Genomic DNA, 14,457 nt, shown 5'->3' on the forward strand with positions numbered 1-14,457 from the left:
TAGTGGTTGTACCATAAGACCCAGGAAAAGTGTAGCGATAGGAATTTATGCTTTCTGTTGGTTTATTTGATGTTTTAAATGAAATGAAAAATATATATGAGCTTGCTTAAATGTTTGTCCATCTTGGTTCCCGTGACCTTAAGTGTTCGGGCAAGTTACCTTGTTTCTCTCTTGCAATACTGCTGGATGATCTTGAGTTCATCTTGAAAAAAACTTTCGCTGATAGATTCAGTGGACAGTAATTATTGAGTGTGGTGTCATTTAACACATTTTACAGTTTAATGATTTTCAATAATAGAATGCATATTTGTCGAAATTAACTTCTGAATGCTGTACAAAACCAACCAACCAACAAACAAAGATAGCCAAAAAAAAAGTCTTAAAAGGAACAGAGTCAATCCCGTCTTGTTAAAGTCTGTGGTTCTACCAAAGTCTTACCAAACAGTGCAAGAGGCTCTCTGGTTCTCCTTACATTTACTTAACAAGGCAATTATGAAGTATGTACAAATGCATAGAGATTGTATTCAAGCAATATATTTTATCACAAGAAGATGCATAGAGTATCCAGCATATAGCACAGGTCAGTGTCACCAAAAGATTATTCATGCTTCCAGACACAGCAAACACAAGTCAGTAAATATGCTTGTACACCAGTGTAAAAAGTAGGAAGTAAAGTAGTGACTTCACTCTCAAATCATGTAGAAAAATAGTTTGACTTTTCATAACAGTGTTTAAAATAACTTGTCTTTGGACACACCAATTTAAATGAAGATGTGACACTGAAATGCACAAGTCAGTTGTTCGCCACAGTTGTATGAACATTTGATCAGACAAAAAAATCTCACTGTGCAGATATGTAGAAGAAAATATCCTAAAATACAACATTCATTGTTGTAACTTTTCTTTCACATTTTGTGCATTTAATGAGTTAGTTAATTGTCTGATAAGGGAGATAAACATTAATGGGCTGCAACTAATGATTTCGTTTAATTGATTAACCTGCCACTTTATACATTAGTAAATTTACTCTTTAGACAATAAAATGTTAAAGATTCAAATTGCAGTTCCCCATAGCTTAAAGTGACATTTCCAAACTGATTGTTTTGTTTGGTTCAAGAACCAAGTTGACACAAAATAATGTTTCACAATATCAAAACAAAGTCACAGTAAAACATTTTAGTCTGATGTCACAGCTAATGTATACTGAATCAAAACATAATACATGTTTTTTGTTGTTGCTGCTATTCTGAATTACTGTAAACTGAGCATCTTTTGATATTGGACTGATGGTCAGACAAATCTATTGGCTGCTGTGATCATGACAAATTAAAAAAGTAACCTTAGTGGATACTGAAATTATATATGAAATTATTATCGTGAACACTAGACTAGAGCGAGTCATGAGTGTTCTGATGCAGTTTAACCTTGACCACTGTTTGTGCCAAAACACGTATGGAGCCGTAAGACTTAGGATAAAACATACAAAAAATTTTATCTTACAAGAGCTAAAATAAGAAAGAACTAGATGTTGCATGTGGGACAGGGTAAATCTTTAAAAAATGCAATATGAGGAGAAACATTGACTACAAAGAAGACATAACCTGCCCTGCCCATTAGTGCATTATAAGGTGAGAAGCATAATTCCATGCATCAACCTGGAGTAGAAACAACAGTCACTAGTGTATATAGGAATCTCTGTGCCACTGTCGAGCATCTCTGTCTCTATCTCTATCTCTACCTCGATCCCTATCCCTGTCCCTTTCCCTGTCCTTATGTCTTTCTCTATCCCTATCCCTGTCTCTATCTCTGTCTCTATCTCTGTCTCTTTCTCTTTCCCTGTCTCTGTCCCTGTCTCTCTCCCGGTCTCTGCCTGGGTAGTGGTGGTAGCTGTGATGGTTGTGTGCAGTATAGTGATCCGTTGTGTGGTGTGTCCGTGGTGGAATATGCTGGTGATGTCTGTGCTGCCGGTTGCGCTCATTGTGCTCCTGTTCGTAGTCCTCCCCAACATATGGCTGGATGTTTCCACGATGATGTTGGCGGTGGTGGTGATGGTGTTGGTGGTTACTGTTGTGATGATGGTGGTTATGAACCCGGAAGTTACAGTAAATCTCCTCCTCGTCCTCCTTTAGGACATCGTCCACCTCGCCATCCCTCTCCTCGGGCATGTACCTTCGAGGAGGCCTTGAGGCGTAATCCCTGCTCGACTGTATTTCCATGCCACCTGAAGTCTGGCTGTGCTGGACGTGGCTGTGGTGCTCCGTCCGCCGGTGGTGGTGGTGATGGTGATGGTGGTGGGTGTGCTGGGGTCTTTTTGGCTCAGTCTTCAGGAGCCGCTCTTCCTCCTCTCTCTGGCCCTCCTCAGCGGTCTGCTCCTGAGCCGGGACTGAAGGGGGCTCATGGTCTAGATGGTTCTCCCGTGAGCCTTTCCTCTTAGGGGCACCTGACTTCTTGCTTTTCTGCTCATCCTAGGAAAAAAAGAAAGAAAAAACATAGTGTTTTCTGACTAAATATAACCATTATATCACAGATTATACATCTTACAAATTTAGGCCAGGAAAAGCTTATGGACAGATCTTTATGAAAGTTCTTTTTGTATTATAAATTATAGAACTTGAAATGGTAATTGGGGCAAAAAAGTTAAAAATATGACTTTTAGACGAAATATTCTCATGAATTAAAAGATAATTGTGATTACATTAGTATAACTGGATCACTGGTTTAAAATGGTCATTCATGATGGAAACCATCATTTTATCTTAGAATAATATTTATCTTCTTATATCTAATGATCTGGTCAAAACTGTCGCTGTAATTGACAGATATCTTATTTTTGCATGTAGTGGAGGGTGGAGAGCTTAAATCCTCCATTACATTACAGGTCACGACTGTTTAATAAGTATTGCAAAGATCTGTGAGACATTTATTTTGATGTTTGACTTTTATTTTCTTTGTCAGTATTTTGTCCTCAAAAAACTATTTTCAGTTTGGTGAATAAAGACAAAGTTTCCACATTTACTGTAAAAACTACAACTTAGTATATGCACAAAGGTAGAAATGGTGCTGTTTTATTTAAAGCTCAATCGTTGAAACTGTATAGATGTGCGCAAGCATGAGCCTGATTTCCATAGTCAACACTCCTTTTTTAAATCATTTACATATTAAACTGTTTGCACCACAAATATTTATTTTAATCAGTTAGGACAATGGTAAAAAAGAAATGCAACTTCACCAAATGTTAAGAGATTCATCAAAGAAGAGAAGAAAAGTACATGTGTTTTAATTGATAGCCTTAGCTTGGGATAACTAACTTAATTAAATAAAAGTAGGTCAGCCTATCAATCCAACTATTGCCTTTTGTTTGTATCTACTACAGTATTAGTCTATCTTCATATAGTCTGTGTTATTTCTGTTTTCTGTCATTTTCCCAGGAAGTTTCACAGCACTATTAAGTTGTTTCTACATAGATTACACTATAGTCATGATAAACATGGTACTAACTACTCATCTCCACTGCTACACGGGAGTGACAATAGAGTCTGAAAATATCTCACTCACCAGAGGTAAGCCTATCTCATTTCTTCAACTTTCCAGTGAAGTACGATGAGAGGAAATGAAATGAAAGTGTTAGATGAATTCTGATGAGATTATTCACAGTTCAAACATTTATTTTCCACACTCAGCTGTCTTTCTAATACATGAGATGAATGGGATGAGATTAGATGAAAGGAAGACTTTACATCTGTTTTTTCTTTGTAGTTTTTCTCTGTACTTGTTTGTGTTTTAAGTACCGGTATTACTGTAGGACTGACAGGCAGTGTATTCTCAGCCAGCTGGGCCACCACTGCGTTGGCAGGCTCCATCTCTGGCGGATGAGTGGCTCTCCAATAGGACTCCAGGTAATCAGCAATGTGCTCACAGGCATCCGATAGCTGGTTTTCATCTAAGATGACATCAAACATTTCCTACAGGAAATGGAAAAATTCAATTGAAAAGTGTGTAACAGTCAGGAGACAAGGGCAAATCTGTGGTTATTTTTGAGAATCACAAATAAGGTCTAAATGATGTTTCAACGGCACACCAAAATCGTCAGATATGTTGTTGTTGGGCCCTCAGCAGTGCCACTGGAAATAACACATGTAGTATATATTCATGCACTAAAGTAGTCACAATTCTGCCAACTTTTCTCATCTGCCACTAGATGGCACTCACTGGTGGACATTGAGCAAGCTTGTCTGCTGCCACAAGCTGAACATTGAGATGTTTGGTCTGAGACTTCCCCCTGGTCTTGATCAGTCTTGTCAACACCTGTTTGTCAGGAATCAAGAGAAGGAGGAGAATAAAAGAGGAAGTGAAAAAAGGGACTTGCATTTTAAAGTTTCTCTTTATTATTAGTTCAAAATATTAAACGAACTGAAATAGTCCAAAGTTCACGTTTAGAAAAATCATGTCTCATCGGATTCCACAGTCTTTTCCGGTGAAGCTTACTTTTGGTGAGGAGATCTTTACATAGACAAGAATTGGAGCTAGGGAGGTCTTGGACACCTGCATAGGGTGGTTGACGGTGTCTGCGTCTAAAATGACCAACTGCAGACTGCGGGCGAGCTCAAAGATACGCTCCACCTCCCCTTGGATCTGAGCTGCAACACCAGAAAGCAAAAGCAAGACTTTAACATCTAAAATCCAGGAAAGTTACTCTGTGCATGATTAAACATTTTAACATGTACAACAATAACGCATCTTAAATATAACTTGTTTTTAGGTTCCGGATGTGTATCAAGACATACCAGTGACTTATCAAGACTGTATCAAGACAATACTTTTATATATTTTATGGGGAGTCATTCAGGCTTGATAATGTACAAAAAATAAATGTCAATATTAGTTTTAAGCACATCTCACTGTCACGTGCAAAACCACAGACACTCTAGGATATGTGCTTATTTGTAATTATTGTCATCTTTTCTCTGCTATACCATTTCTAATATAGAAAACAAAAGGTACGCACACTCACTTCACAAAACACATCAGCAGATTAAAAACTGTGTTTATGAAAAACATGCCATGCTTAATAAAACTTCTTTTAAAGGTTATTTGTTTTCATTTCTGTGGCAGCACGGTGGTTAGCACTGTTGCCGCACAGCAAGAAGGTCCTGAGTTCAATTCCAACATCAGGCCGGGGTCTTTCTGTGTGGAGTTTGCATGTTCTCCCCGTGTTTGCGTGGGTTCCCTCCGGGTACTCCGGCTTCCTCCCACCGTCCAAAGACATGCAGCTTGTGGGGATAGGTTAATTGGAAAATCCAAATTGCCACTAGGCGTGAATGTGCGAGTGAATGTGAGTGTGAATGGTTGTCTGTCCCTGTGTGTTGGCCCTGCGACAGACTGGCGACCTGTCCAGGGTGTACCCTGCCTCTCGCCCTATGACAGCTGGGATAGGCTCCAGCGCCCCCCACGACCCTGAAAAGGATAAGCGGAAGCGAATGGATGGATGTTTTCATTTTCTTGGTGAGCTAATCCACGCGGTGAGTAAGACTTGTTACACTCATGGGAGTGTATTTAAAGACTGGCCACGAGAGGGAGCGTGAAGCAGGGCATACAGAAAATGTGGCTGCTTCTGTCCTTAATGAGTTATAGTGTTCACAAATAACAGTGAAGCACATGCATATCTCTCAACCCAGCAAACTGAGAAACTTAATAACAGTCGATTTCAATTTTAATGACAGTGAAGTCCACAAGTCAATGGCTGTATACATACAGAGTGTTAAAAAAGTGGCAGCTGAGACAGATGTGATGAGGTAATGATAGGAGAAGGAAAGTGGAGCATTCAAAAACACAAGGACTACCAGTGCTTTCAGTCAATACATACCGGCAGCATCTGGGATGAGACAGCAATGGGAAAGACAAGAGTAGAGAAAACCAAACAAATTTTTATCACGCTTCTGTCTGATACCAAATATTTACTCTTCTAGGAAAAGGCGAGATTTGCACTATCCTAGTGCACAGTGTCACTGGGACAAAGACATCAAATCCACAGTAAGTTTCCAGTCAATATATAACCATAACTGACAGACAACAGACTGCTTTACGCAGATCTGATGTCAGTGTTCTCATCTGAGTCTCTGTCATATTTAACTATTCATTTCAAACTCTTTGTCTTCATGGCAATGGATAAATTATTCTCTCACATTATGAATTTGGAATAATCTTTGGACCATATATAAAAGCAAACTCTGTGAGCATGAGCCACACTGTGTTAATGGGGTAAAGCAAGCATCATATCAAACCTGGGTCAGACAGTATTGGTTTCCTATTTTATCCTAATTAGGTTTCCAAAAGTTTTTTGCCACCAGAGACCAAAAAAGTGAGTCCCAGAACGCTTACACAATTAAAGAAGTGTAGTCAGACCACTGTCGTTTGAAATGATTGATTCATTACAGCAGCAGACAGTTAAAGGTTGATGTCCATGCTCTGAGCTCATAGGGATGCTTCTTTATCACTATGTGTTTCACATTAGAGTGATAAGTTAACATGCCCTGGAGCCAGAAGGTGGATGCTGGGGTGGTGGAGGGGTTGAACTTGCGTGCAGGGAAGCCATAACACTGACATGTCAGAGGAAGAGATGCTAAATTGGGACATTGTGTTTTCATATATGATGCATTTTGAGTGGCTGTCATGATTTTCTCCATCTGTTTTTGTAATTGATTTATTTTCTTATTGCTACTACTGCTTCAGTTGTCTTTATGCTGTGAATGTCAACCAGGGAAGCTGTTCTGGAGATGACAGACGGCATACCTAAATTGGAGCGGGTGTTGGAGCGATCCATTAAGGCCTTTTTGCCAGGGTTGTTGAGGATGGATCGTTTTGCCAGTGAGATATCTGCTGTTACCCGCGTAATAGTAATTCTGGAGCAGAGACAAAATAACAATCATGATTACACAGTTATGATTTTTGTTGTTTTATTTTATTTTGGGGTTGTTGTTTTTTTTTCAAATAAATTATGTGATAGATTATGTGAAGAATTAAATCAGAACTTACCTGCCTTCAAATCGATGTTTTAAAAAGTCAAATAGTGCTTTTTGCATCATATCTGTTACCTGCAAGAGGGAAACAAATAAAGTTACTCCAAATTCAACAAATAATACTAGAGTTTTATATTTCTTCAAAAGTCAAATTAAGCTCACCTCTAAGCCCTTCAGTGATGGTCCCATTAGAACCACAGGGCGCATTGTAGGCACTACATCATACATAGCCACCTGCTCCCCCTGTAGCAAAAAATAATAATTAACAAAAATCCCCCAAAGTTAGATTTTTGCTTATGAAACAAGAGCTACATGAGGAACCACTATACCCATCATCTAAAGGCTAAAATTATCTTATTTTTATGAACAACCTCAAAGTTTGATGATGCATGATGATCACAAGCTCAATTTTGGCTATACTCAAATGCTTAAACATATAAAGAAGAATAACTTATTAACATGTTATTAATACCACTTTGAGCATTAGATTTTGTTCTCACTTTTTAGCTGGTCATATGAGATAGCAACTTAGAAATTCATGAACTATTTTTTTAGCCCGTAATATACCAAGGTGATCTAAATGCAAGTCAAAAGTTCAGTTGGCCAGTGTCACGGTCCTGGATCGGTGACCCAGTGTTTTGAGTTTTGTACTTTTACTTTTGATTTTATCATGGATTATGACTGTTTGTGTTTTGGTTTCTGTCCTAGTATTTCTAGCTCCCTGGTTCTGTAGTACTTCCTGAGTTCTAATTCTTAGTTTTTGTTGTTTGGTTTCCTGGTGTTAACTCTGTGCCCTTCTGTCCTACATTTCAGGTCTCGATGTTCTGCCTCCCCAGTCTCTGTTAAGTTTACGTGTCTAGAGTTCAGTTTTACTTTGAAGGTCTGTGTCTCATGTCAGTGTTTCTAGTTTTGCTTCCCTTTGGTCTCGTCATGTCTCATTTCTCCCAGCTGTGCTCTCCTCCTGTGTCTCATTCCCCTCATTATTCCCCAGTGTATTTAAGCCCTGTGTTTCTCTGCGTCAGTGTCGTGTCGTCCCTCATGCTGTGTGCCTCTTGATGAAGTTTATATTTTCCAGCTTAGTTTAGTCCTGTATTATTTCCGTGTGTCAGCAATAAAGCTGAATTTTGAGTTATTCCCACGTGTTGGGAGTTCTGCATTTTGGGTCCTCTTCCTGCCTATACACAGCTGAATCATGACAGCCAGTTTTACTGACACTGTCAGTCCAATGGACAACACACATATCCTTGCTTTAGTCTGAAAGTTAGAACAACATTTGTAAAATGGTACACAAGACAAAACCAAAGCTTCTGCATTCAAGAATTCACTGTATGCAGTGAAAATATGAATAAGATAAAATCAGTTGTTGTGTTTCTAGAAAGCAGTGTTCTTTATAATGAGGATCGATGGGCTGAAACAGATGTAAACAGAGTGTAAACACTTTCGTCACTTACCGGCTTCTTTTTCACCTGCTGATTGGCTGCTTGTGCAGAATGACAAAATCGCACACGTTCCACAGTTATTATGAATAAAAAAGCAAACATATTTATTGTTACTCCCTTGTATGCACATACTGACCTTGTGATGGAGGAGTATATTTCTTCGAGTTCATATCTTGAGCTACCTGAGATGCAGCTTTGCTAAAATGAGAGGAAATCTCTGATTTAGTTTAAGTCTGCAACAACCAAACGCTGATTTTACCACACTCTGAATTTCAGTGCTTTAGTAATGATAAAAATAGACCACCATGTTTCTACGCAATGAAGGATTTTGGTGCTTAGAGACTGTGTGTCTATTTATAGCATAAGACACAAATATATGAAGCTTAGAGGGCAAATCCCTCAAAGTGGTTCAGCGCAGTTTCCACCAAAGCAACATTTTTAAGATTCTTTAGATGTGTTACAGTCTAACTGTGTCAATCAATGAGCTTTTGCCTTCTGGTGAGGGGGGTGGGGGTGCAACCTTTTGAAGTAACAAAAGGAAAATATAGTCATCTCCGTTATAATTTACTACCACACATGATGACATGAAACAAACTTAAGTTAAACAACATAAAATACATAAAATAACTAATGTCATTCATACATGAACACACTAAATTACTAAAAAGTAAGCTGGGAAAGTGTATGATACAAGTTTTAAGTCAAAATGTTATTTGCATATCACTACAGCAAACTTGTTTACCAGTCTGGTTGATAATTTTTTTAAATTGAAAACTTATTATTCCACACCAGTAAAAAGACTTTAGAATTGTCTTTTTGTTTTTTAAAAAAGGTCCGCTACCGAGCCACCACCCGCAGACAGGCTGATATCACAACCTTTCCTGTTTTTTTTTTCGTCTTTGTGCCAAAAGTATCAGTGTATACACATTCGAACCAACACTGTTTCCTCAAAGTCTCTCTGCTCCAGCAATTTTATTTATTTGTGGTCAATTTAAAACACAACTTTTGCATTGAAATTCCTGCATAAAAACCCTCATGAAGGAAATGAAAGAGCATCACGATGTACATACTTGGCTAATGCCTTGGCAGCTTTCCTCGCTTGGACTTCTCTTCGGATAAGAATGGTTTCCAGATTGACTGGACTGGGGACGAAGCCCACCACACCATCCTCCTTCACCGGCCGTCCGATCCACCAGTCATTGTTAAACTTCTGCTCATTCAGAAGAAAAAAAGAAGAGCGGACATTTAAAGATTGATGTTCTCATGTGACATTATTTTTATCTGATGATGTTAATGGTCCAATTTAGCAACTGTAGCTTTGCATTTTATGTTATCTGTCTCTAAAGATTAACCCAAATCTTAATTAACAGGTGTCAAGCTTTGGTAAATGGCCTGTATTTGTATAGCGCTTTTCTAGTCCCTAAGGACCCCAAAGCGCTTTACACAACCTGTCATCCACCCATTCACACACACTGGTGATGGCAAGCTACAATGTAGCCACAGCCACCCTGGGGCGCACTGACAGAGGCGAGGCTGCCGGACACTGGCGCCACCGGGCCCTCTGACCACCACCAGTAGGCAACGGGTGAAGTGTCTTGCCCAAGGACACAATGACCGAGGCTGTCCAAGCCGGGGCTCGAACCGGCAACCTTCCGATTACAAGGCGAACTCCCAACTCTTGAGCCACGATCGCCCCATAGCTTTATCAGCTAAACCACAGCACATTTCAAAATGTGCGAAAAGAAGAAGAATGCACCAAAAGTACGCCACTATCTGGACAATTTGGGATGTTGTGTTGCTTCTCCTCTTTGGATTTCTTTTCCGTCTCTTGGGTTACATTCCATCAGTTTGTTGTCATTTTGCTTCTCATTTTAAAATCCGTCTGGTTCTGCCCTGTCAGTTAGGTCCTTTTAACAACCCCCATTTGTACTGTTTGTAATTTTGCATGATATGTGTATTTGTGTTTGTTTCAAACCTCTTTGATATGTAGGAAGTCCCTGGCCTCAAAAGTGACAGCCTGGCCTGGTACAGGGACGTTGTCATCGTCTGCTGGCGTGTAAGAGAAGTTGCATCGTACAGCAAATGCCACAGGCTTGTACTGGGAATACAAGGCAGGAGTTATGATTACTAATAAATCATATTATATACAATACAATCTACATCAGGGTAAGAGAGTAACCTTGTGTATTCCATTTTACAAAAGCTAAAAGCTAAACTTTTATAAATATGACATTTAATGAATTAGGTCAGTAATAATAGGTAAGTAAAAAAATAGTAGGTTAAAGTTAAAAATACAACCATTAGTCAAGAAAAGAGAGTTACTGTGATAATACCACAAGCTGTAACGTACGACCAAACAAGTCACTGATCTTTTATCCTTGTATTAATATTCAATCCTATTTTACTGTATGTGAAGTTGCACATAATTGTGATTCCTCAGTTCAGTAAGGAATAACTAACTATTAGAGAATTTCAGAATGTTGACTTCATTCCAGTGTTTTAACATCATTAGATCATAACATTTATCAATTTTTTCTCCCTTTTCTACATTTTTTTTAATTAAGGGGTGTGGCTAAACTGCATAACTGTGTCAAGTACAATTGGCTGTGTTGCCAGCATTTTGTGTACATACACAAATATGTGGCCTGATGCACATATAAATCAACCTTTTGACAGATGTTAGGAAAACAAGTATAAGTTTAATGTGAAGTGCTATATTTTAGAAATATAGCTTAGACACAAATTCTGGAAGATTCTGCATTTCAGCTGTATAAGACGAAGCTACTGATGATTAAATTCCTGTTGTCTGACTGTCATAGGACACGATAATGTTTTGTTTGATTTTTCTTCCACCAAAGGGATATGTTTAATTTATGCTTAGGAAAAATGACCTGTTGCTGTTTCTTCTTTGTTGCACTGTAACTACTGTATGGTTCCTCCTGACCGAAGGTTGGTGTTGTAATCCAATCAGAATCAAATGTCAGTGGCTTGTCATTCAAGCTGCTAATTACTCCACTTTGGAAAGATTAGAGACTGTGGGAGAGGCTGCAGGGTCAGCAGGTGACAGGTCGGGTGTCTTTGCCGCCTTAATTACAAAGCAACAGTGGGAGCACATTAAATCTGTGGGGGAGGATTTAATTTAATATACAACACATCAGCAGGGTCTGCTTAAAGGGCAAAAGAGAGGAAGTCTGCTATCAACTGGGGCTTTAAAAAAATCACATCTCTAATGACCTTAATTGTGATTATGCCCCAAAAGGAAAACCTCGCAGATTGTATGTATGTAAGCCAGACTTAAAAATGATAACCATATGATATTACATTCATAGTATAATACCAGCAGGTTCAATCGTTTTACCTCATCTTGACTATCTACATATTGTGTTTATTATATACACACTGCAGAAAAATGTTGTTCCACTTATGGAACGCCAGGACTGCCATAATGAATTAATTAAATACACCATTAAATAATTAATTAAATGTGGCAATAATTAATTAAAATTGGAATTAATTAATTAAATAAATAGTTATGACACATGTAATTAATTAATTATTGATACATTTAATAAATTATTTATGTATTTCACATTTTAATTAATTATTGCCACATTTAATTAATTATTTAATGGTGTATTTAATTAATTCATTATGGCAGTCCTGGCGTTCCATATCCACTGTTGTTCTGATGGCAAAGTAATTAATCACATATCAAATTTAAATGTTGTTGCATTACAATACAGTTTGTGTCAGTTAAATTGGTTATTTTGCTATCTTGCTAGAAAGCATATGGCTGAAGATGAAAGTATTGTAATTTATGTGAAGCAATAATCAATATCCTTGGTCATCATCCTTCTCCTGGCAGTGAGCACATAAAGGAATGACAAGGATGAAGACTGTGATGACTCATTTCAGTAGAAGAATATTGCTTCGCTAATCCAATGTCCTGATGTGTGTGTTTCATGTCTGTGATGTAATCATGTCCTTGAGAGCAGCCTCTCTCAAAAATGAGTCTGTAAGAGCCACAGTGGGTCAGATCAGGTGATACATGATGCAACAGAGCAAAAGTACCTTTGCTTTCTCCAGCTGCACCTGGGCGTTTCTTTCCTCAACGACATCTGTGTCCTTATGCTCTCCCTGCAGGAGATACAAAGGAGGAGCAATTAGTTTGATCAATTCACTGTAAATAAGACAAGAGAGGAATGCTGCAGAAGGAGGACAAGAAATTACATATTTTCTGCTGCAGTCATTTCAAGGGTGGTTACATAGTGGAGGACATATGAGACATTTAAAATGTATTTAAATCAATGCAGCAGCAGCAGCAGCAGGGTTACAATCCAAGCATGGTTCAAATTCCAAAAACACTGGATTCAAAATAAAGACCTTAGAATAATAGAGAGGAAAGCCCACCAATCAGATATGAGCAAACATGTTGCAGCAGTGGAAAGGAAAACATTCATATTTTAAAATTCAATCCAGTAATGCAACTCAGCAGCGTCATTAGTTAGCCATACTCTTTCTGACGAACAAACAGCATAATTGACATGTCGCACTTTATTTTTTAAAGTTTCTCTGTCCTAGTCAAAGTCGAATCTATTCAAGTCATGTAGGGTGTTCCAAAAAAACGAGAGCTGCAGTTGTTCAGCAAACGAGAGCCAAAAAGGAATCGTTAAACAGCAGAGTTTTAGCAAGAGAAAAAACTAATGTCATAATGAAAGTAACAGGAAAACCCTTATGGAATTTAACCAAACAAAAGAAAACTACAGTAAATAAAATATTGCCTCACAATAAACTGTCCCTTCCTATACTTTTGCCTTCTCAACTGCATGGACTCTATCAGTTACACGGGTAAACAACATAACATAAACGACATAATATGTTATATATTATTTTTACAGAATTTGAGCAACAGAAAAACATTCTCTTATTCTACCTTACTTGTCTTGTGTCCCAGTTGCTCTTGGGTCAGTCCTATCAATGCAAATATGGATTTATTACTAACGACTAATAGCTGATTCCCAGGAAACACAGATGCAAAAGAGAAACTGATCATGTGATCAATAATTGCAATAATTAAACAACTTATCAATTAGTTTTCAAGAAACTTTTGCATGTAATTCTGCAAAAATGTAGCAGCAAACTCCCCCAGGGACACCCAGGTTTATGCACCATGTGTCCCTAAGATTAGATTGTCCTCTCAAAGACATGGTAATTAACGCTCTCAGTGTCATAGCCAGGAGGTGGCAAAGCCCATCGCGTCAATCTGGCACTCATGATACGCACTCGCATCCCAGAGTCGCAAATCAGGTCTGTTGTTGAAGACAGTCTGCTCTGCCTGATGCATTTAGATCATGCGCCCTTGGTGGGTCAAAGTCAATATTCTCAAATCTAATCTGAAATTGGTGGTGCACAAAGTGATTTTTGTATTAGGTCCCTACCAATGATATAAAACATTAAAATTAGTTTGCAAATGTTTGCTCTGCTTCATTTAGATGCTCTTTGACTTGTTAACACATTGAAAATCATACACAGCTAAATGGTGAAGTAATAAATAAGCTCAATTATGGCAAGCCCAATTTTTACTCTTTAAGTGTGCGTGTGTGTGTGTGTGTGTGTGTGTGTGGGGGGGGGGGGGGAGAGATATGTGTGTATTCACATCATTTATGTTAATGAGAGTCTGGGGAGTGAGTTGGAGGGTGGGGTGGGCTGCTTTTAACTATGTAAAGCACTTTGTGCTACATTTTTTGTATGAAAAGTGCTTTATAGATAAAGATTGATTGATTGATTGATTGAATCCACACCCCACTCCTAGCTAAAGTGTTTTTTCTGCAAAAAACTGGAATTGCAACTCCTCGTCTTCCAAAGTGAAATGGAGAGTTGCTTTTGCTTGCCCGCTGCCCACCCTGAGCAATGCACCCCACAGTGTTTCCACTTGATCACAGTAAAGGGAACAATTACATTCTCCAGCAAACATTGCAGTCAGCTGCAATACCTGCCTCCTC

The 14,457-nt window shown here is 38.5% G+C and overlaps 1 protein-coding gene across 2 annotated transcripts in view; it reads right to left on the bottom strand.

Moving 5' to 3' along the window:
• Window positions 1-326: 326 nt before the first annotated feature.
• The window catches only part of cacnb2b (calcium channel, voltage-dependent, beta 2b), a 29,484-nt gene continuing 15,353 nt past the window's right edge, over window positions 327-14,457 (bottom strand). The window contains exons 2-14 of one of the 2 annotated variants that reach the window (XM_082513301.1): window positions 12,527-12,592; window positions 10,431-10,553; window positions 9,526-9,665; window positions 8,592-8,653; window positions 8,468-8,493; window positions 7,179-7,259; window positions 7,033-7,091; window positions 6,790-6,899; window positions 4,486-4,637; window positions 4,210-4,305; window positions 3,789-3,962; window positions 3,556-3,583; window positions 2,376-2,465 (exon numbers count right to left, since the gene is read on the bottom strand). In XM_082513301.1, coding sequence (XP_082369427.1) covers window positions 3,572-3,583; window positions 3,789-3,962; window positions 4,210-4,305; window positions 4,486-4,637; window positions 6,790-6,899; window positions 7,033-7,091; window positions 7,179-7,259; window positions 8,468-8,493; window positions 8,592-8,653; window positions 9,526-9,665; window positions 10,431-10,553; window positions 12,527-12,592 — 1,101 coding nt within the window. In that variant the 3' untranslated portion in view covers window positions 2,376-2,465; window positions 3,556-3,571. Of the gene's footprint in view, window positions 2,466-3,555; window positions 3,584-3,788; window positions 3,963-4,209; window positions 4,306-4,485; window positions 4,638-6,789; window positions 6,900-7,032; window positions 7,092-7,178; window positions 7,260-8,467; window positions 8,494-8,591; window positions 8,654-9,525; window positions 9,666-10,430; window positions 10,554-12,526; window positions 12,593-14,457 lie in introns of both variants that reach the window. The other variant, XM_082513300.1, reaches the window with a different exon arrangement.

The sequence above is a fragment of the Aulonocara stuartgranti genome, assembly GCF_965226115.1.
Source record: "Aulonocara stuartgranti genome assembly, chromosome: 18".
NCBI classification, from domain to species: domain Eukaryota; kingdom Metazoa; phylum Chordata; class Actinopteri; order Cichliformes; family Cichlidae; genus Aulonocara; species Aulonocara stuartgranti.